The sequence below is a fragment of the Mirounga angustirostris genome, unplaced genomic scaffold (genome assembly GCF_029215605.1).
Source record: "Mirounga angustirostris isolate CCGP_5_RB_7025 unplaced genomic scaffold, mMirAng1.0.hap1 SCAF_8, whole genome shotgun sequence".
Taxonomy (NCBI): Eukaryota; Metazoa; Chordata; class Mammalia; order Carnivora; family Phocidae; genus Mirounga; species Mirounga angustirostris.
In genome coordinates, this window is record NW_026991716.1 from 125,911,418 (window position 1) to 125,938,416 (window position 26,999).

Consider the following 26,999-nt stretch of genomic DNA (forward strand, 5'->3'; position numbering starts at 1 on the left):
ATAGCTGTAAGTGGATGTTTAATTTTTTAAAGAAATGAACCAACTATTTTCCAAAATGGCTGTACAGGTTTTCATTCCCACCAGCAATAGAGGAAGGCTCTGGAGCCAGGGGTCTTGGTGAGTCAGTGGTCTTGGAAAACCTTCATGACGACCCTGCCTGGTCATGCCACAGATGTTATCTATTGTGCTGAAAGACTCCAAAGAAATCAGTACATCCTTGACCTTTATGAGGAAGACATACTCTATCTGTTCTATAAGGCGTGTGTAAGGCAACAGTGTAGGTCCTAGGGAGAATGGAAGCAGGAGAAGGAGCGAATAAAGCAGTTTTTCATGGGGTCCCTTCAGTTCCCCTGCTTCAATATATTTGTCTTTCTCAGTCTGATTTATTTCACTTAGGGTTCACTCTTGGTGTGATGCACTCTGTGGGTATACATATGTATAGGAACATAGCCTCCATTGTAGTATCATACAGAAGAGTTTCACTGCCCTAAGAATCCTCTGTGCCCTGCTTATTCATCCCTCTCTTCCCCTCCTGCAACCCCTCATTGTGGTTTTGATTTGCATTTGATATGCCTTTTCCCTAATACTGTTAATCATCTTTTCTTTCTTTCTTTCTTTCCTTTCTTCCTTTTTCTTCCTTCCTTCCTTCCTTCTTCCTTTTTTTCTTCCTTCCTTTCTTTCTCTTTTTTTTCTTTCTTTTCTTTTTCTCCTTCCTTCCTTCCTTGTTTTTTCTTCTTTTTCTTTCTTTCTTCTTTTTTTCTTCCTCCTTTCACCCTCCTCCCTCCCTCCCTTCCTTCCTTCCTTTGGATTTATTTACTTGTCAGAGAGAGAGCACAAGCAGGGGGAGTGGCAGGCAGAGCAGGCAGCAGGGAGAAGCAGGCTCCCCCGCTGAGCAAGGAGTCTGATGTGGGACTCAGTCCCAGGACCCTGGGATCATGACCTGTCTTTTCATGTGCTTATTGGCCACTTATATGCCTTTGTTTGCAGGGAAGGGAGATAATAGGTACAAAGTTTCAGTTATAAGGTAAGTTCTGAGACTCTAAAGTACAGCATGATGACTGTAGTTAACAATACAGTATTGTATACTTGTGACTTGATCTTAAGCTTTCTTAGCACACTCTCAAAAAGATGATTAAGTATGTGAGGTGATGGGGTGTTAATTATCTTGGTAATCATTTTATAGTGTGTATGTTTATCAAATTGTACACTTTCAGTAGATACACGATTGTATTTGTCAGTTATTCCTCTTGCTAAAGTTGGGGGAAAACCCTGCAAAGTTAAAATGCTACTATTTGTTGACTACTTGCTAAATCATTTTTGAGGCCAGACATTTAGTGTCGCTATATCGTGTCAATACAAAATACACAAGATATTTTTGAAGTAATTTTATAGAACTTTTAGATTTCTTATGCTTTCACTGTCTTCATTTTGAAATAAAAATATGTTTATCAAAAAAACACAAATCCTTTGCCCACTTTTAAATTGGGTTGTCTTTTTATTGTTGAATATCAGTGCTTTTTAAGGTTGAATTTGCTTCCAACTGGAGAGGAAAACAACCCATGATTTTGTCTAGTGTAAGGGCCAAGGGCAGGCTGCCCCAAGATGGGCCATTTTGCAGACAAATGCTCTACCACTGAGCTATACCCCCTAGATGGGCCATTTTGGCATGAAGATTATTGAGTTAAAAAGCAATCAAAACCCAGCAGATTCTGGAAAAGCTCTTTACCTCCCCCCTCACTACTGTCTGAAAGAATTTAGATAGAGGACCTGCTCCAGGAAGAGAGTTATCACCATAGCTAACTACATTATCCTATGAACTGGGTGAGGCTGGTTTGGTCCAAGTCCTCTGTGTCCCATAGTTTCTCAGTGGCCCAGCAAACATTCACTCTTTTTCATCTTCCTATGGATTGCATTCCATCCCTCTGATGTCTGGACCCCGACCCCCTTCTCCTTAGTTCAGAATGACATATATACCTCATTTTGCCTGTCTTGGAATTTCCATGTCTGTGTGGATTCCCCATACATTCGAGATTAAATTTTACATTCTTGGGGCACCTGGGTGGCTCAACAGGTTAAGCGTCTGTCTTCGGCTCAGGTCATAATCTCAGGGTCTTTTTTTTTTTTTTTTTTAAAGATTTTATTTATTCATTTGAGACACAGAGATACAGAGACAGAGAGAGTATGAGCAGGGAGAGAGGCAGAGGGAGAGGGAGAAGCAGGCTCCCCGCTGAGCCAGGAGCCTGATGTGGGGCTCGATCCCAGGACCCTGGGATCATGACCCGAGCCGAAGGCAGACCCTCAACCGACTGAGCCACCCAGGCGCCCCATAGTCTTAGGGTCTTGAGATCGAGTCCTGCTTCGGGCTCCCTGCTCAGTGGGGAATCTGCTTCTCCTTCTGCTACCCCTGCCCACTCGAATGCGTGCATGTGCACTCTCTTTCTCTCAAATAAGTAAAATCTTAAAAAAATAAATAAATTTGACTTTCTCCTGTTGTCTCATGTCAATTTCTTAGTCCACCTAGAAAGACTTTGAAGGGAACTGGAAATTTTTGCTTCCTGACACTAGCGTGAGAGAAACTCAGTAATCCTTTATGATGAGCGAACAGAAGGCTAGCTGAAGACAAGGCACATGCTGACACCCTGCAACCTGCCCCCGCAACCCACTCCTGGGTGGGACTCTTCCAGGAATCTCCCAACTATCTTAATTTCAATACCTTGCTAGAGGGGAAAACAACCTTGATGATGAAAAGACCTCTGGTATCTTGTAGGTTGGTTCTCTTTAGCATAGGAAAGTTCTTTCGAAACCTCCCTTTTCCTACTTCCCCCAACTCCCAGTATATAATCACCACTCCTCAAGACCCCCATGTAGCTGCTCTTTCTGCCCATAGGTCCTGTTTCCGTGCTTCAATAAACCACCATTTTGCACCAAATCAAGTACCCAAACAGCTCAACACAACATTAAATAAATCTTAGAGATAAAAGTTAGCTTGTGTAACAGTTACTGATATCAAAATCAAAGAATAAGAATCAAACAGCACTTACTATCAAATATGGAACACACAGGAATAGTACAGTTAGGAGAAATGTGAAATGATTTCTCAGTGTTTATTAGCCAGGTCTCTTTAGTGGGCAGGATTTTTGCAAATGTCTCAGTAGCCCTCACAACTCTGCTCTGATGTGAATCATGCTTATCAGTTATTCCAATGAATTATAATTAAACAACCCCTCCCATTTACTGCACACCCAATGGGAGGTGATGCTTTTTCTACTGAAATCATTGAATTCTTGATAAAATTTTAAAAAATAGTTACATTTTCTGTTTACTAATTTTTAGAAAAGGAAATAGCAGTGCACCTTTTTTGGTATTTATTATTCACTGAGGTAAAGAGAGTCTGGAACTTAACACCATGCATTTTCGGAGAAAGAAAACAAAAACCTCAAATGGGAAATACATATTTAACTAAGGGACTTAAAAGAACCTTAGAGTTCACTTGCAGTTAGATAAAAATCCTAGCCTTTTCTTTTTCTTTTTTTTTTTTTTAAAGATTTATTTATTTGAGAGAGGGAGAATGAGAGAGAGAGAGAGTACATGAGGTGGGGAGGGTTAGAGGGAGAAGCAGGCTCCTCACTGAGCAGGGAGCCCGATGCGGGACTCGATCCAGGGACTCCAGGATCATGACCTGAGCCGAAGGCAGTCGCTTAACCAACTGAGCCACCCAGGCGCCCCTAGCCTTTTCTTAAAATCTTCCAGAAACGATTTCACTATCTCCTTCGAGTACCTATTTTACCTTCTAAACGTTCTTTCTTGCGGATAATCAAAATCATATTGGATGTTATACATCCCTCCTCTGCATTTAGTAGCAAAGGTGACCTAGCTTCTCCCCACCGACATCTTGACCCAAAAATGAAACTCTTCACCCTTCCTTGCCTGATGTACGAGAGTGCCCATCTGCACTTACATAGGTGACATGTGACTGCCATATATGTGGATGGGAAGAAGGGGGTCCCTGTCGATCTGCATATTAGAGAAAAGGAAGTTTAATTTCTCTTTTTATAAATAATCCTCCCACTAAATGTAAGTTCAAATATTTTCTTTCCACACCTTAATGGATCTCCTTGCCTGTTCCTGGAATGTGTCTGTGTCACACTGGGGGGCATCATGGACGCCAGTGATACTCTTTTTAAAAGCTTTCCTTTTTTGGGGTGCCTGGGTGGCTCAGTCATTGAGCGTCTGCCTTCGGCTCAGGTAATGGTCCCAGGGTCCTGGGATCAAGCCCCACATCGGGCTCCCTGATCTGCGGGAAGCCTGCTTCTCCCTCTCCCACTCCCCCTGCTTGTGTTCCCTCTCTCGCTGTGTCCCTGTCAAATAAATAAATAAAATCTTTAAAAAAAAAAAAAAAAGCTTTCTCTCCACCCCCCCCCCCCCCCCCGCAACTTTCATTGTATATACATGTATATAAGTGGTTAGGATGTGTCTGAAAGTTTTCGGGTATATTTTCTAAGAACTATTACAATGCTATTTAAAAGTGGCACCCAAGGGTGGTGTACGTGTCAGGGTTCGATCAGAGACACAAAAGCAGCAGGAGAGATATATTAAAGGATTTATCGCAGGGCAGTGGCTTGTGATCGTGGAGGTCAGTTTGGGCAAGTCCAAAGTCTGTAGGGCAGGCAGGAACTCTCAGGCATGAGTGGAAGCCGCTGTCCACAGGAGGAATTTCTTCTGGGAAGTCTCCCTTCTCCTCCTAATGCCCTTTTGCTGATTGAATCAAGCCGATTAAGGTCATCTAGAATAATCTCTTTTAAGTTGGCTGATTATGGACTTCAGTCATACCCACAAAACACTTTCACAGCAACACACAGGTTAATATTTGATTGAATGACTGAGACCGTGGCCTAGCAGAGGTGACTCATACAACTCACCATCACAGGTGAGAATTATCTGTAGTCACAGAAGGCATATCACTGTTTCATTTTACATTCATATGGAGAGAGCTTTTGGTTTAAAACGTCAGCTGCTATATGCAACTCAACCATTTCTTTTCAACGGTGCATGATGCAAAATTAAATGGAACTCCTTGTTATATTCAAGTCCACCAAACTTGCATATACTGCTGCTGCTGTGTGGGTAGGTTTTTTACCATAAGCTTTTGACTGTGATCAGCAAAAATACATACAGCATATAGCAAAGTACATAGAGCAAACTTACAGGCAAGGCTAGAAAAATTTTGCCATTCTCTCCCTTGATCTTAATGAACAAGTAAGTACCTAACTGAAGATACTTCAAAAATAGGCTATTGTAGTTGTTCTCAAACTTTTTGGTCTCAGGACCTGCATATGTATCAAAATTACTGAGGGCCTTAGGGCTTTTGTTTATATGGGTCATGTCATTAGTTTGGGCTGCTATAGGTGCGGTGTACTCTCTCCAGGGAGCTGCAGACCGTATACAATTTGGGGGTGGTGGCTGGGGGTGGGGGGGGCGGTTGCCCTCTAAATCTCATCCGAGGAGCCTCTTCCCCAACCCCCACACCCCAGGAGCCCACTGACTCCAGGTTAGGAGTGTTTAGGTAGGGGTCTGATAAGTACCCTTTTTAGGTATAAACTACTTTTCTGATACAGAGACATACAGTCTCAAAACTGAGGAAGAACAGAACAGATAGGAAGAAAGGAAGGAACAGTGGAAGAAAGGAAGAAAGAAGAGAATTAAAAAGTGGTTTATTTAGTAAAGATCTTTATCTTAATGCTTGAAAGACCAAAACCATTTAAGAATGAAACTTGCTAATCTTTTGCCATATGCATAGAGAAAGATTATGAGTACAAATAATCATCCCTTTAAAAGAACTTACTGCATAAATTAGATGTCTGCTTATCTGAGTCGTCCTCAGCAACTTAATAGGAAGATAGAAGTGCTATGTATTTATTTGTACCATATCATGCTGGTAAGCCATCATGTGATGTGGGAAGCAGGGTAGAATGGTCACCTGCAGAATAAAAGCAGTAACCTGATTATCAATTAGAGACTTAAAAAAAAAAAAGTGAGAAGCACTGAGGAAGTTTTAAATAAATACAACATTCCACAATGATGCTTAATAGTTTAATAACTAATCACTGACAAACATTCTGATACAACAAAGCCAGATCAGGCACTAAAATACATTCTCTTCTTAAACACAGGTTTGCATTTACCAAAGACATCTTTTCGTGACAGCCAAAGGAAAATATTTTCAACACAATCAACAGGCAATAATGCTCTCATCTTAGTCAATGGAAGTTTTTATGAAGAGTCTGAAAAAATAACTGGATGTAGCACTCATTTGATCATAGGAAGCTGGGAAACAGAAGGGGCATAACGTGCCTTTGTAGTTCTGAGTACAGAATTAGGGATGTGGTAAATTTAAACTCAATGGTCTTCAAAGAAACTAAACACAGGTAATCTCCACAGACATACTCTAAATAAATTATTAATAAAGTGAGGAGAAACTAGATTTCTAGGGAAATTTGGGCACAGATACTTGCTCTATAAGGCACTGGAGGGGTCAATAATCAGAACGGTGCTGGGATACAAATCACAGATCTGAAAAGATCTCACACATACAAAATTGGTCCTTGGTATCAGGGGCGTGGAGCATAAATAAGAACAGGTTTCCAGGAGACAAAGATACCAAAGGGCTTTGGAGGAAGACCCTTAAGAAAAGGCTAAAGGGATGGGTTATTTGATAGGAAGAAAGAAAAGTTACTGAACAATTTAATAACAATAGACACCAATACAAAGGATCATACAGATAAAGGAGGCTAAATTTCATTTCTAGTTTGCAAGAAAAAGTAGTTGCAAATATAAGCTGCAGTACAAAGGATTGTTTCAATATAACAAAGGTCAGTTTCAGCAAACAAAACAGTCTTAAGTCACTGATCCTAAATAATGAATAGGATCCAAGGGATGGTGTGGGACCTTCAAAGACATGATACGCGTGTCCCTGAAAGGCTGGCTGAAGGCAAGGGAAGACTTAAGTTATGTTATTTTCTGTATGTGATACGGTATGTTCTAGAATTCAGATGCAACACTGCATACCTATCACAAGACTAGGAATTCTCCTTGGATTATCAGTTACCTGCAAACTCCTCCTCTAAAGGAAGGCTTTCAAGTGGTTCATATTCAGCCCTTAATGTGGTAACATTCTTGTGGGCTTCACAATGTAACAGAGCTACATTCCCCAGATCCTCATAAATTTTATAAAATATAGTTAATTGGTTCCACTTTGAAGAAATATTATTAAAGATTACATTTCCTTTACCAGAGTAGACAGGCTCAAAGTACATTGCTTATACTGTACTGTTTTAATGGCATTTCATTTTTATATTGGCATGCCAGTTAAAAATTATGAAATGACATGTTATTGGGGGTATTTTATTTAAATTCTAGAAAAACTGAAAGATACTTTTTTTTTGTAAGATTTTATTTATTTGAGAGAGAGAGAGAATGAGAAAGAGAGCACATGAGAGGGGGGAGGGTCAGAGGGCGAAGCAGACCCCCTGCCGAGCAGGGAGCCTGATGCGGGACTCGATCCTGGGACTCCAGGATCATGACCTGAGCCAAAGGCAGTCGCTTAACCAACTGAGCCACCCACGCGCCCCGAAAGATACTTTTTAAAGTAGGCTCCATGCACAACATGGGGCTCAAACTCATGACCCTAAGATTAGGACTCACATGCTCTACCCACTGAGCCTGCGGTCATTAGCATAGGTGATTTTTGCATTTCAAAAAGTCTATTCTGTAGCTTAATGAACAAAGAATTCAAGCACATTAAATCTTTATTTTTTATTTTTAAAGACTTTATGTATTTGACAGAGAGAGACAACGAGAGAGGGAACACAAGCAGGGGGAGTGGGAGAGGGAGAAGCAGGCTTCCTGCCGAGCAGGGAGCCCGATGTGGGACCCGATCCCAGGACCCTGGCATCATGACCTGAGCCGAAGGCAGACGCTTAATGACTGAGCCACCCAGGCGCCCCTACACTAAATCTTTAATGTACTATATCTAGTAAATGAGAGCAGAATATTCAAAAGATTTATTTGTTCCTTTGTCCACTTGAAAGGGCAGCTTAAGTTGAGGACTAATTAATCATGCATCGCTCAATTCCATTCCTAAATATTTTGATGAGTACTGTGAGTTTGATAATTATTCGTAAAGCATTTGTGGTTACATGTTCAATTATCAAATGTCGATCGTTTTTAGTTTATTGTTATTGACTTGAAAAGAAGGAATTCTTAAAAAACCAAACACATGGATCATTCTGCAGCAATCACATACCAAGAGAAAAGCTGAAGCTGCAATAAACAGGGAAGCTATCTGGGTTTGAGGCAAAGGATTATGGAATTCGGCACATGTGTTTTAATTGTATATACCCCATCTTTTCAGTCCTAATAAGCTCACTTAGATTCACTTAACAGAGAATGCTTCCCCAGAGCCAAACACATTTAAGCTCTTTAAGGATTGGCACGATCTCGTTTTTTCTCACAGGTCCCTTAGTACAGCACCTACTTCGGAACAACTATTTGTGAGCACAATGATAGTTCAGAAAATATAAAATGATGGAAGAAGGAAACAAGAAAGTCCTTTGTTTGCAGCCAAGAAGATGTGGGGATTAGACCTGTATTTGCTTTGAACAACTGTCTGGAAGAACTGCTACAACTGTTTTGAAGAAATAATAAATGTCTATAAAATACAGAATTCTATAGTATAAACAATTTTGACACCTTTTGTTGAGAGACCAAAACAAAAAACAAGAAAATATACTGTATGTCGTATGGCTCAGAAATTAATAAATCCCCAAATTTCAATTTCCACTAAAATATTTATTTAATTAATGATATCTTACAGAAATAAATAAGAACAGTTTTTCTCTAATACAGATAGGTATACATACATATATATATATATATGTGTGTATATATATATATATATAGCTTTTCCTTTTTTACAAAATCGAAGCATATCAAATTGTATTCCCTAAAACTTTAGCTCAAAAAGGAATACTAGGAAACAAACAAAAATACTGAAATATGCTCATCATTAAATTATAACCACGGGCCTTCTGAATCTCATCAGCATGACATAAGATTTAGAGAAAGACCATGAGATTGGGTGTCACGGGACCTGGGCTCCATTGTTTCCTTGCTACGTGTCACAAACACAGTTCTCTGTATTTCTGAACCTTGGTTCTCTAACTTCAGAACAGGTATGATATTAGTTATATCAACTTCATAGGACTGTTGGGCAAATTAAAGCTAAATGTGAATGTACAGGAAAGCTCTTTATAATATGTAAAGAGCTACAAAAATAATAGTTTTGTTTAATTTCATATAAAAGAATCAATGCATATCTTCCTCCAACTGAAGAATAAGCACCAAAAATGTGTGTGTGTTTTCTTCAGTTGAATTATGTCACCCTATAGGCCTAGAATAAGAAAATGCACCTTAACTAAGCACCAAAGCTTCTTGGACAAATGTGATAGAAGGGATATTTCTATTACAGTTTTCTGGGCAGCTAAGTAGGAGCTAATGAGTCCTGAGGGTCATTTTAAAACTCTGAAGGCTCAAAGAAAACAAAACAAGAACATTTGTATTACATCAAATGGCTAGGATAAAACAAGCTACTCCTTATTTAGTGATTTCAAAGTCCATTGATTCTTCACAGAAGAAGAAACACTCAGTTGTTACCGGTTGCAATTATTTGCTTATGTAAATACGACATTCTCTTGTTCCAAAGATCAAATACTAGTCCTTGAGAGAAGTCCTAGTGAAATAAAATAACAAATTATCACAAATTTAGATACTAGTGGTTAAAAGTCTAGTTTCCAAAGAACACGGGAAAGGAAAAGAATCCAAGACATCAGTATAATAATGATTAAAAGAAAAAAAAAAAAAGCAAAACCCTGTCATACCTGTGTTATAATGATTAAGAACTAAAATTATAAAAATTGCAACATTTACAGATACATCAATCTTAAAATATGTAAAAACGATAAGGAGAATTAAAAGTAGAGAAAGCAGTTTAGATAATTTTATGATAAACATGGATACACTTAAAATGCTATTTAAAGTTCACTGCTTACACTGACATTACTTAAACACATCATAGAAATAAGAAAAGTGTTCAATGTTTCAATTTTTAGTACCAACATACAGAGAAAATAAATACTTGTCTAATATTAACTTATTATTAGGAATTGTATTACTGTAAAGTTAGTATGCATGGAGTTATAGTCTAAAGCTACTCAAATAACTAGGAGTTAATATAATTCACCAACTACTTAAAATATTACTACCAAGATATTGGTGAATCATGTGCTAAAGGTACTGAAGGCCCTTCCAAAACTGAGTTTAAGTGGGTCAAATATACTAGGTGGTATGAAACTAGACCAGTTTACTCTCTCCCTTACTTCAACTCTTTTTAAGACTGATCTTATCAAAAGAAAAGTACACATTACCTCTCTTAATTCCCTTGCCTCATCAGATATAGATATTCTTTGGGACAAAAATAAATGTTCTATTAGGAGTGTAAAATTAAAAATCTTTATAGATCTTTTGGAAACAAGAGAATTGGAAAGAACTCAGTAACTACTAGGACGCCATACAACTTAAAAAAAGAAATTCATTCAATGAAGAACAGTATTTACTGACATCTACTGGATTTTTTACTTATAACTTTACTCTATAAGCTATGAAAAATTTAAATACATTAAAGTCTGGATTGAACCAAGTGTACTTCATTCAAGTTCTTCAGTTTCTTTGGTAAACAGGTCTGCCAGATCAGCCAAGGTTAAGACGGAGGCCTCTGGATGCTTCACCGATGAGTTCGTGTGACTGTAGGATTTTCCAAGTGAGTAGAGTCAGAAATAATAAATGATTACATTTGTGTTATATTTTGCTCTTGTCCTATAATAATATTAAGACATAATGATATAAGAATATTCTTATAAAAACATATTTCCTCATCAGTGTTTGTAAGTGAGCCACAAGAACCTCCAAGAACAAAGTCAGTGATAGGATCATTGTTAGATCTCGTCAAAATTAGTGAAGACTTCTGTATAGCACTTTTAGGCTTTGTTATAAAATGTCTTTTCTCTCCACAATTCCTAAAACAAAGAAACAAAACCCATGCCAACTACTGCTAAGGCTCTCACCTTAGAATTTCTTACTTCCCAAAGTTAGTGTATTTCAAGAGAATTTCGATAGCTCTTCTAAATGCTATTTTATTTAAGCAGCTTAACTATAATCGCTGAATCCTGTTACACATGGAAACATCAACAATAAGAAACCTTGATGTCTGATGAAAACGGCTTTCATGGTAGACTCTTTCCTTCCCATAAACCACCAATGGAAGGAGATTTCTGGTTTCAAACTGCGTCTTTGCTATGCACAGTGCCTCTGTAGAGACATCCCCCCAAGGCAATCAATCATTCCTCCATATCTGCCAACCATACCTATCTCGTAAGGATGTAGTAAAGCATTGGTTTATGTTTTCAAAATGACTTGGAAGAAAATTACGGAATAAATATTAGAAAGTTTTATAATTCTAAAGTTTTATAATTCTAAGTTTTTAAAATTAAGGCTACTCTGGTCTCTCTGCTTCTGTTCTGCCTTTGGAACAAATATTAAAATCACCAGCTGAGTTTTAAGTCCAGATCTTCCTATGTGCATGTGACTAACATGTGTGATGTATAAAGCAACACTGTAAGTTTCCTTTTACAGATATCAGACTAAGGCTTTTAGGATGGGCATAAAGATAGATTTCTTTAAAAAGTAATCCAAGATGGCAAAGAAATGTAGGGCAGTTTAAATATTTTTAAACTTTACAATCCCTATTAATAAATGAAATCAAATATAGGATGTCTAGAGCATTAACTGGGAAATTTTAGATAGGTAAAATGTCCTATCTTGCTTTTAAAAAGTTATCTGGTCATCTAAGTGAAGAAGTCCCAAACACGTACATAACCTTATATAAACAGGAAACACCCATCGGCTTGTAGGAGATTGTTACCTACCTCTTCTCAGCAGTTTTCAGCATTGCTTGCATTCTTTCTTCTATTGTTGCCTTAATTAAGAATCTGTGTACAATAGTAGGTCTAGAAGGTACAAAATAATGATAAGTTTAAAAACATCTAAAACCATTTAGAACAAATAAGACTTCACATATTATACGCTATATTCATCAGTCATGTGGCACCCACTGTGGCCGATACTAATCAAGGAGCTGGGAAGGGGGCGGTCAGCAGTGAATAAAACAAACTAGTTTTAATGAACTAACATTCTAATGAGGGGAGACACAATAAACACATAAACTGGATGGCACAGATAACGCCACAAGGAAGCTAACATCTGAGTTGAAACATGACTGATGGAATGAGGCTGCTAATAAGCCAAGAAGCAGAAAGAGCATCCAAACAGAAGCAACAATAAATAAATGCAAGCTCTTGGGAAGAGAACATGCTTGGAACAAGCTTAAAATGTTCGAAGGGCAGAAAGAAGCCTCGCATGGCAGAAGTGTGTTGTAATGGAGGGGTAGAGAGTAGAAGTGAGACTGGAGAGTGGGCAGGGAGCAGATCACGTAGGGTCTGGAGGGATATGGCAGGAATCTGGATTTTATCGTGGTACTAAGGGGAAGCCATCTGTGGGTTTTATGTGTGATTTGACTTAATACTGGATTATACTTTAGACATCCCTTTGGCTGCTGCTTGGGGGATGGACTGTTAGGTAGCAAAAGTGAAGGCCAAGAAGCCAGTTAAGGAGTTCTGTAGGAGTCCAGCTAAGAGGGTGGGCTGTGCTCTGGTTTTATCAGTGGAAAAAGTAGCAGACGGTCTGGAATATCTTTGGCAGGTAGAGTTGGCAAGACTTCAGTGATGGTTTGGATGTGTGGCACGAAGAGAGGAAGTAGCGAAAAGTTCTGGATTTATGGTCTGAGAAACTACAGATGAGAGAGTCAGATTATAAGATGGGGAGGGTGGGGGTGGGTGGGAGTGCAGTAGGAATACACTTTCTTTTACCATGTTAAACCTGAGTTTTCCATTATCTAGGTATCCAAGGGGAGGTGGAATCCAGATATGTGTGAAACAACAGAAATGGGTATGTGAGTCTGAGACAGGAGCTGAAGGGGCATGTCTGGACTGGGGACGTATGTCTGAGAGTCATCCACATATAAATGCTACTTAAAGCTCTAGGACTGGATAAGCTCATCTAGGAAGTGTAGGTGAGTACAAAACCCTCAGGGACCACTGGCAAGAAGTCGGTCAATAACATTATGAAGCTCATTTCAGTGGCACAGTGAGGACAAAAACCCAACCAGGAAGGCTGAGGGGGAGGGGGAAGAACGTGGGGGTGGAGGTGGAATGGAGGGGGGTTTCTAAAGACAGATGATATGAAGCCATACTTATGTGGTCATGTCTTACAAGAGCAATGTCCTTGAGAAGGGAGGGGACCCATGACAAGTGGAATGGCTGGCTTTTGAAAGAAAAGGGACACTTCTCCCACTGTAATAAAAGGGAAGGAACATACTGTGCCTTCCTGCTTATTGCTACAGAGGAAATATCCGTACCCCTTCCTACAAGCAAGGCTTGCACTCGAGCATTATTCTGGCACTCTCTCCTCTCTCTTGCTTCACTAGTCCTCCGTTTCTAATGAATCACTCCATTATTTCTCCCACATGAAAGGAAACAACAATAACAAAATCTCTTGATCTCATGCTCTTCCTTTTCTCTGCTCTTTGCAGCAAAAATGCTCAAAATCCGAGTCCTACCAGCGATGCAGAGGCAGCAGAGCACTGTGCTTAAAAGGAGAGGCTGGGGAGGCAGAGCAGCTGTGTTTGAAACCCGCCACCACTTCTGCTAGCTATGTGACCCTGGACAAGTTACTTAACCCCTCTCTGTTAGGTAAGTGTTTATTAATAAATAAATAAAAGCCTATTCTCTCTTATAGTCAGATCACTACCAAAACTGGTTTCGATTTCCATGCTGCTAAATCTAAGGGTTAATTCTCAATCTTTATCTTACTTGACATTTTAACAGTACATGAAATATAGTCGGGCATATCCTTCTTGAATTACATTTCTTTACTTGACTCCCAGGAACCTCTTTCTTCTGGTTTTCTTCCCAACTCATTGTTTGATCTTTATCTGTTACCTTGGCTGGTTCCTTCTCCTCTCCCACAGTCCTTAACTTTGGTGTGCTCTGGAGTCCAGTCTTTGGTCCTCTTCTCTACCCACACCTATTCCCTAGGTCATCTCACTCAGTCCTGTGACTTAAAAATACCATTTTCATGCTGTTGATTTTCAAATGTATCTCTAGCACAGACTTCTCCTGAACTTGAGACTTATATATCCAATTACAGAATATCTATCTCCATTTGTCTAATAAATATCAGTAAACATCTCAAATTTCTATTTAAAATAAGTTTCTGTTTTCCCCTCACCAAACCTGCTCTACCCTGTAGTCTTCCCCAGCTCAGCTGAAGGCTACTTCATCCTTTCAGTTGTCTAGGTCAAAAAACCACGGCATTGACCTTGACTTGCTCACATCCCATGTCCGGTCTGTCCACAATAACTATTGGTTCTACCCTTAAAATATGCTGACCACTTCTCACCAGTTCCACTGCTGCTACCATGGTCCAAGTCACCTTTAACTCTTACCAGGACTACACAACAGCCTCCTAACTGTTCTCCCTGCTTCTACTCCCCTGGTCTTGAACAGAGCACTCAGAATGAGTCTCTCAAAACTTAAGTTAGGACTTGTTGCTTCTCCGCTCAAAGCCTTCTGTTGGCTCCCTATCTCATACACAGTGAAAGCAAGGTCCTCATGGTGACCTTCTAGGCCCTATAAAATCCCCTCTCCTACTGGCTCTCTGACTTCACCTCCCACTTTTCTCTGCTTATTCTGCTTCAGCAACTCTGGCTTCTTGCTATTTCTCAAACATACCAGGTATACTCCTGACAGGGTCTTTGCACTGAGTGTGCTGCCTGAATATTATTCCCCATGACATGTGCACGGCTTTCTCATCTCTTTCAAGTCTTTGTTCAGATGTTAACTTCCCCATAAAAATCTTGCATGCTGGGTGGCTCAGTGGGTTAAGCTTCCGACTCTTAATTTTGGCTCAGGTCATGGTAGAGCCCCGCGTTGGGCTCCATGGAGCCTGCTGAAGATTCTCCCTCTCCCTCTGCTCCCAACCCTGCTTTCTCTCCCTCTCAAAAAAAAAAAAAAAATCTTTCATGCTATCCTGCTCAAATGTACTTTTTTTTTTTTTTAAAGAGAGATCAAGACCTGAGCTGAGATCAAGAGTCAGACATTTAACCAACTGGGCCACTCAGGGGCCCCTAGCCAAATGCACTCTTAATCCTCCTTACCCTGCTCTACTTTTCCAGCTCCTAACATAGCATATATTTCACTTATGTTATTGTTTCCTATCTGTCTCTCTACCAACTGTCGTAACTAGAATTTAGGTTCCATGAGGGCATCTCAGAAGGTGTTCAATAAAAATTTACTGCATGAAGTATGTGGGTATTGATGCAGGTAGACTGTTCAAGCTGGTGATAAAAAGATGAGATGCTTCATATTGGACTTCATCTGTTTTCTACGTATGAGGCAAGACTGTCATTGGTGGGGCAGTGGTTACAGAAGACTTTTAAGATAGTCTCTTCAGAAAGTGGAAGAATCTATCTACTAGGGAAGCATAGTAGGACGGTCAGGTAGTGTTGAATGGCCTTTTTAGACTGTGGTCTTACATCTGAGTTGAATCCAGTCTATGCTTTGGAAAACACTGATCAGAAAGCAATGTTTAAAAATATAAGAAAAAACAAAACAAAACAAAAACCCCAAAACACCAACCAAATAAGATAAAGCTGCATTTTAAATGACACTTGACAGTACTTAGAACAAGAGTGCGTTTATTACGGTTATGTTACTTTGCCATATTTTACTACAGGTTTGTTTGATGAACATGTCTCTTTTCTGCTGAAAATTAAAGTCCTCATTTGTTCTCTTGGCAATTGCTTACAGAGCAATCCCAGTTTTTTGAGTATGTCATATAAGATGGCATTTCCTGTCACTCCTCTCCACATACTCTATACCCCAGCAATTCCAAACTCTTTCTAGTCCCTGGAAATATCATGGTGTTTATCTCTTGTGTTCCTGTACATGCAACTCTCTTTGGCTGTGTGAGTACCCTTTTTCAGCCCAGCTTTGAAATAATTAATCCTTCAAGATTCAACCTAATGAAGCCTTCCCTGACTCTCTAGGCACAACCAATCACTCCCTTCTTTATTACCATAGTACTTCTATTTTTTCACACTCTACTGCAATATTTCTTGTACTACACAGTGACCTCCTTGGGGGAGCAGATTATCTCTTACTCAATTTGAGTCTTCAGTATCTAGTGTAACGAGTGACAAATAGTTCACTCAATATTTATTCAGTGAGTACTCAGTGTGCATTTTTTTAAATATTCAAGGCAGCTAACATCTAGGAGGTAATACATCTAAGAGGTCTTATGAAGGATAACTGTCTATTCTGATATTTGAATAAAAGTAGTAGATATTACACAATATACACCACTAGGTTTGGGCCCAGTATTAGGCTGGGCCTAAACTAAATCTAATTAACTCTTAGAATAGACCCACGGGACTTTTTCTAAGGGGAAGAATTTAAAAAGGAGTCATGAATGAGTTATGCCTTCTTTTAAATACAGGCTACTTTAGACAATCAAAAATCAATTCTTCTCAAAGTCATGATGGATGCCTTCAACTCGCAGCTATCTTAAATATTTTAAGAAACTGTTTTGGTGGGCGCCTGGGTGGCTCAGTCGGTTAAGCGACTGCCTTCGGCTCAGGTCATGATCCTGGAGTCCTGGGATCGAGTCCCGCATCGGGCTCCCTGCTCAGCGGGGAGTCTGCTTCTCCCTCTGACCCTCCTCCCTCTCGTGCTCTCTGTCTCTCATTCTCTCTCGCAAATAAATAAATAAAATCTTTAAAAAAAAAAAAAAAAAAGAAACTGTTTTGGTGAAGTGATCCGGTAGACTGAAGGAGGGAAGACAAAAATCTGGGAGAATTCGGGGATTTGCTGTTTGGAGGAGGGAGAGTTGGAAATCTCAAAATGTCTTTTGGTCATATACTTGAAAATTTAATAAATAAGTGATTAAAAATGAATAGGTTATAATGAACATAAATGAAGAGTTTAAATACCGACTTGTATCTCAGAAACTTGAAGCAAATATAACTGATGCTAATTTTAGTCCTTACTTTGTTTGTCCAATTCGGTGCACCCTTCCAATGGCCTGAAGCTCATGGGCGGGGTTCAATATGGGCTCCACCAAGAGAACATGAGTTGCTTCAATGATAGTTAATCCATTAGAACCAGTGTGCAGGGGCAGCAGCAGAATATTGATTTGAGGATCATGTTTAAATGCTGAAAGGTTCTCCTAAGAAAAGAAAGGCACATTTAAATTTTAGTTGGATCACTTAAAAATAAGAGCAGTATATTGTAGTTCATATTAAGAAGCCTAATAGCATCCAGGTCATTGTGAAATGTAACAATTAAGACAATAAAATGTAAAATCACCAATTTTAGAAAATGCAAACTTGTTGCCTGACTTCATGAGGAGAAGTGTCACATGAACTCTCTTGTTTTTTTCTGATACAGTGGAAGCACAAGATACATGTGCATGATGTATGCAAATTAAACTACATGAGCTTGGAAAAAAGAGAGAGAATGAGAAAGAGTGTGTCCGAGTGAGGAGGAGATCAGAGACATGAATCTGCTACGTTTCCACTTTGTCTTTCTGTTTTTGTCTCTTAGGGTTGCACCTGTTGTTGTGCTCAGTGTAGCATAAGGAATTTGACCATATGGAGTTTTGCCTGGCAGTGTCTTGAGGACCTAATCCCAGCATGAGGGCCCTGTCCATTCAACAGGTGTATCATAGGCCATCTTTTCCTCTAGAGAAGCAAACAACCTCAAGTCACAAGATCTTTAAAAAAAATGATCTTGCTATGGGTATAAATGGATAGAAAGTAATTACAGTTTCGCTACTTTGCTTTTGATGTTCATTTTATAATGAATCAATAACTGAAACCCTTACACAAGACAATAAATGCAAGTAAGCTATGAATAGCAGTTTCAATTTGCAACTAAATCCAACCACCGCCCCCCCCACCTCAAAGCAAGAAAAATCTTCTTGACATACCTGAAATGTCTTAACACGGCTGATCTGAGCAAATTCCATGTTGTTGTCAGTGAGGGCTTTTGAAATAATATCTAATACATCTTGCCACTAGAACACATAAAACAATAAGAAAACAAATATTTACACATAGCTTTCATATAAAAAGGAGTTGAAAAGGGACTAAATCTAAATAACTTTGTACCTCAGAATTAGAAAATATAAAAACAAACCTTCAAATGTGGTTCCATCAACAGTATTTCATACTACCAAATTGGAAGTGGTCCCCCTCCCCCATTTGTTTTAAATCACATGCTGGTTAAAGACAGGGTAAAAGACATGGGTGTCTTTGGGAACTGAATTAAGATAAACATAAATAATAGAAAATAAATAATGGAGTGCTTAATGGATATAGTTGTTTACCTTTTAAAAATAAAAACCAGAATTTTTACTCGGTATTTTATTCAGTGGGTTACTTTAACTTTCTTTTTCTCAAATGACCAATTTCACTTGTGAAATGAGACTTCCAAGGTTATAGATTCTAATTTTTAACATATTAATATTAGAAATTCCCCATAAAACATATTAACAGGAAATGTAGCTATAGAAATTGCCTTGTAAAACACCACCAAATTTCTCTAAAAATAATTCTATCCTATGGACGAAAAAAACCCGAACATGGATAATCTAGCAGTAATTCTAAATCTCAACTATATTAGGGTGAACATTAAACATGAGTTCTCAGATATAAACTGATTAGAGACAGAAAGCCAGTGCGAGCTAAGACTCAGGATGAAAACGTTGACTGTACCGTTGAGAAGACGAGTGCTTTAGCGCCTGGGTCTCTAAGGTGGATTCTCATCAGAGTTCTGACCACAGCTTCCACTTTTGTAGAATGGCTGCCCTTTGAACACAAACAAGAAGACACATCACTACCAAATAAAATCTAATTTATAGTGGAAAGGAAAACCAATATAAACCACTTGTATTACCAAAACTACATGTGCATCAAAACAAACTATCAGGTGAGTATGTGTGTACTCTTTACTTTGTATTTGCTGGAAATTTTCTTTAGCCTCAAACTGTAGAAGCTGTAGAACTTACACACCAGGAAAACTGAATATGAAACACATTAGAAAGTCATACAGTGCTATGATCCCGAAGAGAAGATTTTTAGGTTAAAGTGGTTAGGATTTGTAGTTATAAGATTTTGTTATTTTAGATAAGCACAATTTATATTAAAAACACTCTTCACTTCAGATATCAGGGCATTAGAAATGTTAAGAATACAATGAATCAAAATTCCAAAATTCCAATGTAAGCAAACTGAAGGATCCAACCCAGCAAGGATCCTTTCCTGCAAGGGAATTACAAAGGATAGTGACAGAGGTACACATGACATCCACTTGGACAGCAACAGATTTCTACAAAGCTAGATAAAACACTCAGTGAGTGGTTTTTGCATTTTCCATAATCATTTCCATCATAAAAGTATGAAAAGGAAAAAAAAAATGAAGAAATAACAAAATGAGGAAATGAGCAAATGTTTTTGTAGCCTTCATTGAAAGTTTTCCTCCTGGAATGTTCTGGGAGATGGCATGACATGAAGATATTAAGGGCATGGGATTTTGAGAAAAATCTAAATTCAAAATTGACCAGCCAGTTCTGTATTTTGCAAACTAACCTTCCCAAGGCTTAGCTGCCTCATCTGCCAAATAGGGAGGATAATTCTATTTCCAAAGATTGCTGTGATGGTTAAATGAGAAATACATGTATAGTATTTTTTTTTATTTTATTGAATTAAAAAAAATTTTTTATTGTTGTTAATCACCATACATTACATCATTAGTTTTTGATGCAGTGTTCCGTGATTGTGCGTAACACCCAGTGCTCCATGCAGAACGTGCCCTCTTTAATACCCATCACCAGACTAACCCATCCTCCCAACACCTTTCCCCTCTAGAACCCTCAGTTTGTTTTTCAGAGTCCATAGTCTCTCATGGTTCATCTCCCCCTCCGATTTCCCCCCCTGCTATCTTTTTCTTCTTCTTTTTTTTTTCTTCACATATATTGCATTATTTGTTTTAGAGGTACAGATCTGTGATTCAACAGTCTTGCACAATTCATGTATAGCATTTAACTCAACACTTGGCAGAGTAGATACTCAGCAACTTATTATCTTTCTAAGACATTAAATACGAGCACAGATAATGACACAGATAATCTCACAAGGGGGGCAAATCTAACCAAAAAGAAGTAAAAATATTCTCACAGCAGCATTACTCTTCTCCTCAAACCGACTCCTCGCACCACTTTTACAAAGAGACATCAAAGGTAAAATATGTAAATGAAACAAGAAAGGAATATCAACTTTAAGTTAGCAAGACAGAATTATGGAAGAAGTTTTAAAACCCTAATACTAAAATCCTGAGTCTACATAATTATTTCTCTGGTATGCAGATTGCCAATTATACTTGAAAGGTTAAAAAATATAAAGGATCTGTTTCAGTCTAAAAAGTGTCTTAAATAGAGCAAAATTATCTCAAATGAGAGAAAGCAGGAAATCAGCATGAAATATTGTTTAATGAGTTCAGGTAGAAACATTCATATCCCTTGCAAGGTCTCATTTTCAAAAATATTTTCAAATGAAATACCATAATAACTATAAAACCTTCCATCTATTAAGCTGCTTCTTATGAAAAGTTCAAAAGAAAACATAATAATAATAACCTTTTATAAGCAACATTCCAAACTAGAGTGCTAACTCTGGGAAGAAAAAGACCAGAACATTCGCTTTTATCAAAGTTTGGACAGTTCAGTGGTAGCTTTCAATGATCCCTTGCAAATGTCACAGCTTGGAACCATTTGGTCCTAGTCCAGTTACTGCCACTATGAAAGAATAATAATAAGAAGTGTAGAAATCCAAAGCTCTGCTTGGCATAAAGCTATAATAAGAAGTGTAGAAATCCAAAGCTCTGCTTGGCATAAAGCTACATGGGGGGGTGAGACTACCTTAATACCCCTTTTCTTCCACTTGGGCAGAAGTGGTTACTGAGAATGAGAACAATGGATGGACTTCTTAGTGGGTGGGCCGTGTATATTGGCAGGTCTTGGTTTGAGCATGCATGCTCTGCATAATTTTAAAAAACAAATCCAATAAATGCAAAATCCTTATGTTAGGCCACTGTGTTTAGGTAAGTTTCTATCAGGACAAAAGATTTCCTATTTTAGACTACTTGAAGACATTTTTTTTTTAAAGATTTTATTTATTTATTTGACATAGAGAGAGACAGCTAGAGAGGGAACACAAGCAGGGGGAGTGGGAGAGGGAGAAGCAGCTCCTGGCTGAGCAGGGAGCCCGATGCGGGGCTCGATCCCAGGACCCTGGGATCATGACCTGAGCCGAAGGCAGACGCTTAACGACTGAGCCACCCAGGTGCCCCTACTTGAAGACATTTAAATTATCATAAATTGTCATTAAAAATGTTGCCTCCCAGTTACAAGAGGATATATTGAATTTATTTTATTTTATTAAAGATTTATTTATTTATTTGAGAGTGAGCGAGCATGTGCATGTATGTGTGTGGGGGGGGGTGGCGGGCAGAAGGAGATGGGGAGAGAGTCTTAAGTAGACTCTGCGTTGAACACGGAGCCATACACCGGCCTCGATCCCATGACCCCGGAGATCATGACCTGAGCTGAAACCAAGAGTTGGATGCTCAACCGATTGTGCTACCCAGGGTGCCCCCGTTGAGTTTATTTTAATAACAATTCCTAATTTGTTGCTAAATGGAAAGAAAATGCTATGCACAATGAAGGATTACTGACCTTTAAAAAGTTAACATAGAAAAGCAGTAAACTATAGGAGAAAAACTGAATAGAAGTTAGATAAGGATCTGGTTTCTGTCTTATTTACTGTATCTATCACAAGCACTTTTTGGATAACTTTAAAAAAATTACATAAAAGCAAAATATGCTTACTGGACAACTAAGCTAACAGAAATATACAGAATTAAAGAAGCTAAATCTTTTCTTAAAGCTCTACCCTCTCAAAACACCACTAAGAATTGGCATTTATCCTGTTAGACCCCCTTAAGCATTTTAGAAGCTTATATAAAAATGCACACATACTCCACAAATATTTGTAAACATGTTTTATAAAATGGCCTTTTCATTTAATACTGTATCTTAGCAATCTATTTATGTAGGATTTTTACTTTACTTGACCTCAACAGTTGTACATTTAGGGTAGAACAATTTATTAAATATTTGCTTATTAATATACATTTAGATTTTTGCATTCTTTTTTGCCATTATAAACAATACTTCAGTGATACTTGTTCTTATATCTTTGGATGCATGTGAAAATATTTTTATTGGATGGGCACATCAAAGTGGAATTATTGGTCAAAGACTCAAAAAAGTTAGTAGATACTTGGATTTTGGTGTTTCAAATTGCCATCTAAAAATGCCGGAACTCGGGAGTCCTGGGATCCAGCTCCATGATGGCTCCTGCTCTGCGGGGAGTCTGCTTCTCCCTCTCACTTTGCCCATCCCCCTGCTCCTTCTCTCTCTCTCTCTCTAATAAATAAATGAAATCTTTAAAAAAAATGCTGGAACCTTTAACTACCAATGGTTAAAAATGTCTCTTTCTTTGCACAGTTGTTAAAATTTAAATTTTTGCCAGTCTGATAGGTGAAATTTTCATTTCAAATGTAGACTAAATGAGACTGAATTTGAATATCATTAACTGGCCATTTAGAATTCTTCTTCTGGGAACTGTATTCATATCCTTTGCCAATTAAAGAAGAAAAAAACCTAAGTCTTCATTTCTTACTGATTTATAGGATCTCTCATATACTGTATATGTTAAATTTTTGTCAATATTTTCCTACCTCTCTGTATGTGGTTCACAGTTGTGTTAAATCCAATAATGTAAGCAAAAGTGCTTTATTAATATACATTAGTTACAGTAACTCACAAATGTTTGATGAAGGACAACTGGATTTAAAAATTAAGTATTCTTGGGGTGCCTGGGTGGCTCAGTCATTAAGCATCTGCCTTTGGCTCAGGACATGATCTCAGGGTCCTGGGATTGAGCCCCACATGGGGCTCCGGCTCCCTGCTCAGCGGGAAGCCTGCTTCTCCCTCTCCCACTCCCCCTCCTTGTGTTCCCTCTCTCACTGTGTCTCTCTCTGTCAAATAAATAAATAAAATCTTAAAAAAAATTAAATATTCTTTGATCTTACTCTTTTATTAGATTTTTTCTGTGCTTGACATTTAACTAGTCTTTCATAAGGGAAAGATAAGAGATTTTTTTTTGGAGAAGAGCAGCTTTTCCCTCAACTAATTGTTTTGCCATGGTTCTATCATTTTTCATTTTTTATTTAAGCAGGCTCCATGCTCAATGTGGAGCTTGATCTCACAACCCTGAGCCTAAATCAAGTCAGATGCTTAACCAACTGAGGCACCCAGGCACCCAAACCCAATGGGCTTTTATCTTAATCTTTAGAAACCTAGATTCCCACCACATTATGCCCTCATTCATGAACTTTTTTTCTCTTTCTTGCTTGTGCTTTTTACTTCCAAATGAAAAAGCAAGAGTTCCAAAATAATACTGAAAAGACTATGGTTGGTCTTACAGCAGAGTCAATAAAAGTGAACAAAGAGAAAGGGCAGACTTTCTTCTGCATTTTCCTCATCATTCAAGTCCCCCCAACATTTCAAGTAAATTCATATTTGATTATTCAACTCATTCATTTATTCAACAAAAATGCCAAGAACTATATTAGGCACTAAACATACAAAGATCAAAAGATACACTCCCTTACTCCCCAAAACATACAGTCTAATGCATGTTGCAGAATATAAAAAATAACAAAAAAGATGGTTTAAACTGCTGGTTTGGCCTGGATGCAATTTAAGTGAATGTTTTATTATACCATCTTAATGAGTACTATACACATTCCACTGCTCTTTTTAATGTTTTTATCTCAAATGCATAAATGAAATTTGGCTCAAATCTGTCAGTTTCTGAGAATACTATTCAATGTGACCACTGCTACAGAAAATAAGTACTCAAGTTTGTTAAAAAAAGGTTAAAACACGAAGAAGGGGATGGGTTACATACAGGCAAGGCTGGAGGAGATCACAGAAGAGGCACAAGAGAGATTAGGATGAGGAACTGTGCACCAGAATCTATCACTATGCAAGGTGTTAACAAAGTAACAAAGTATGAATACTTTTAAGACAGGTAAACTGGTAGCCTCAGTCCAACTTAGCTTATTTTTTTAGCTGTATCAGTAAATATACAGATGTAAAGTTAAGTTAGAATGATATGTATTCGTGAGGAAGGTACATGGGAACAGAAATCCCACAAAACTGCTAGATCACTTCTTAATATATTACAATGATAAAGTTGTATTTAATTATAAGCACCTTCATCCTCTTCTGAAATTCTTGTCCCTTTCCTCATTTCCATCCTTTCTTGAGAATCTCTTTGGTTTTTCAAGATATATATCCATCAACCCTGATTTCGTGATCAATGCTTGGCTTTTCTTCATGTTTCTGAAATATCAATGATGAAGACCCAGCTTTGGAGTAAAGACACATTATCTATCCTCTGCCCTCCACTGACCGTATCTTCATGGTTGTTCTCCCTAAGGTACTACTTCTAAGGTCAACTGGAGAATCAGGATGGGAGATGTACAAAGTGTTACCAGTCAGATCAAGTCAGTACCTCTCCTGGTATTTCCCTCATGAGGTAAGCAGTCAAGAGTATTATAACAGTTAACGAAGAAAAAGGATGGAATTTTCCTTCTTTACAGCAAGAGAATCATATAAAATATTTTTTACAAAAATCTTTGTTCCCTTGCTTGTAATTTAATCAACAAAAGCCAAACAAGGCCTCCAAGCTACATATACAGGTGGCCTTTCTACTTTCTGGAAAATAAACTGCAAAGTTAAAAGCTCTAGACTTTTGGGTAGAAGTCAAGGCAATGAAAAAAACAGCGATACCCATTAGCACCAAAGGCCAACAAAGAATATTTCTTATGAAGTCTGGCCTAGAGGTTGTCTAGTTGCATGACTAAAGATCAGAAATGTCATGCAGCCTCTTAACTATACTAAGTAAGTGCAACTAGCTTATCTTCATCACAGAGTTAAACTTGACTGGAGTAGCTCTACAGTCTCAGGTTCATGTTATAAAATTCCAAAAACCGAAAGTTGAGTTAAAATTGGTTAAATGTGTTAAAAGGATGGAAAACTCACTTTTGTTTCTTTGTCATATACTCAGTAGACTGAAAGAATTCTAATAATAAAGCTATCAAGTAGTATTGATTTAGACTTTGATCAACACTCCTCCCTCCAGAATGGGACTAAGTATCTCATCAGGTCATTCGTAGAGTGAGGTACTGCTTTTCATTCCCTAAAGTCTTATTATTGAGGAAAGAAGAGGGAAAAGGTAAAACCTTTGAGTATGGGGTAGAAGACATGCAGTGGTTGGCTTCACTCTATTCCCTTTATGCCTATTTCCTAATGCTGAGAATCCTTATTTAAGGAAGGCAGGAAAGGAAGGAGAAGAGATATGAGATCTCCCTCCTGTAGCAGCAAAGTGCTATTTGTACTTGATTTATAGAAATAAAACTAGTGCTCTATGACTGGAAAGTTATTGTTGCTTTGTATTATAGCCCTTTGTCACCAGTCTGTCCTTCTTCCCTTGAGCCCCTCTATTTTCTCTATTTACTGAATCTGTCCATATTCCTCTCTCACTGTTTCTCTGCAGTATCTATGGATTCTCATGGTTATGCTTTGCTCCAATGGCAGAATTAAGGGCTAAAGTGGCCTTGAAGAACATCAGAAAAAAGTCAAACAGTGCAGATGATGAATGCACTCAGTCTTTATTTTTCACCAAACATTAGAGAGAATATTGTTTAGAGACTACTTTATGTCAACACGCACGCCATATCTTTAGAGACTTTACACACATATATTCCATCTATGCGAAATACATACACACTAGTATATGGGAAACATTTCAAATCATGGCTTACATTAGAGGGGGCTATCAGTCACTTGTCACTGTAAAGCGAAAGCAAAATGAAGTCATTTTCTGAAATCTGCCATTCACACACTTATCTTGCTAAAATTTCTTGAAGCAGTACAGCACAGTGAAAAAAAATATTACAATGAGCATTACAGGGCTATTAGTGCCAGATAAAGTTCACGCAGACATTAAGGAAGATTTCTAGAAAAAAGTCAGAAGTTCCATTTGACTGGAGTGCTTGGAAGGCTTTTCTTCAAAAAGCCAAGTTTAAAACCACAAGATTAGAATTATATTCCTTTCTACATGACTTCAATCACTCTCCTTGGCTCTACAGTGTATAATACTGTTCACTATTTTACTGATTTTCTGTAGATATGGAAGACATAGCGATGATTAGGTAATAAAATGTGAATGCTATAAACATCAAAATTCAAAATGATACTGTATGATACTACAACAAAAATTAGGATGTGGAAGAGAGAAGAAAGGAATAGATGCACTAATTTCCTCATATTTTGAAGTGAGGAGAGAGCAGATACTGTCTGTCTACAGCTAGTATTTTAAGAAACAAAACCTATGTATATTATTTAAAGTCATACAGGTGATCTTTAGCACTAAAACTGATCACAGTGGCAAGGCAAATAAGGGAGAATGAAGGACAGCATACTTTTCATGGTGTGCATTCCATTTTATTCTGAATTTATTTTTCTTTCTTTTGTGTAAATTATTACTACTGAAAACTAAATGTACTTTTTGTCTATCC

The 26,999-nt window shown here is 38.1% G+C and overlaps 1 protein-coding gene across 8 annotated transcripts in view; it reads right to left on the reverse strand.

Annotated features, from left to right (window-relative positions):
- Positions 1 to 8,832: 8,832 nt before the first annotated feature.
- SHPRH (SNF2 histone linker PHD RING helicase) overlaps positions 8,833 to 26,999 on the reverse strand; it is a 93,819-nt gene continuing 75,652 nt past the window's right edge. For 6 of the 8 annotated variants that reach the window (XM_064598193.1, XM_064598196.1, XM_064598191.1 and 3 more), the window contains 5 exons: positions 19,004 to 19,096; positions 18,217 to 18,303; positions 17,276 to 17,454; positions 12,039 to 12,119; positions 8,833 to 10,857 (listed from right to left, as the gene is read on the reverse strand). In XM_064598193.1, the coding sequence (XP_064454263.1) occupies positions 10,761 to 10,857; positions 12,039 to 12,119; positions 17,276 to 17,454; positions 18,217 to 18,303; positions 19,004 to 19,096 (537 nt within the window). In that variant the 3' untranslated portion in view covers positions 8,833 to 10,760. Of the gene's footprint in view, positions 10,930 to 12,038; positions 12,120 to 17,275; positions 17,455 to 18,216; positions 18,304 to 19,003; positions 19,097 to 26,999 lie in introns of all 8 variants that reach the window. The other 2 variants (XM_064598194.1, XM_064598195.1) reach the window with 2 other exon arrangements.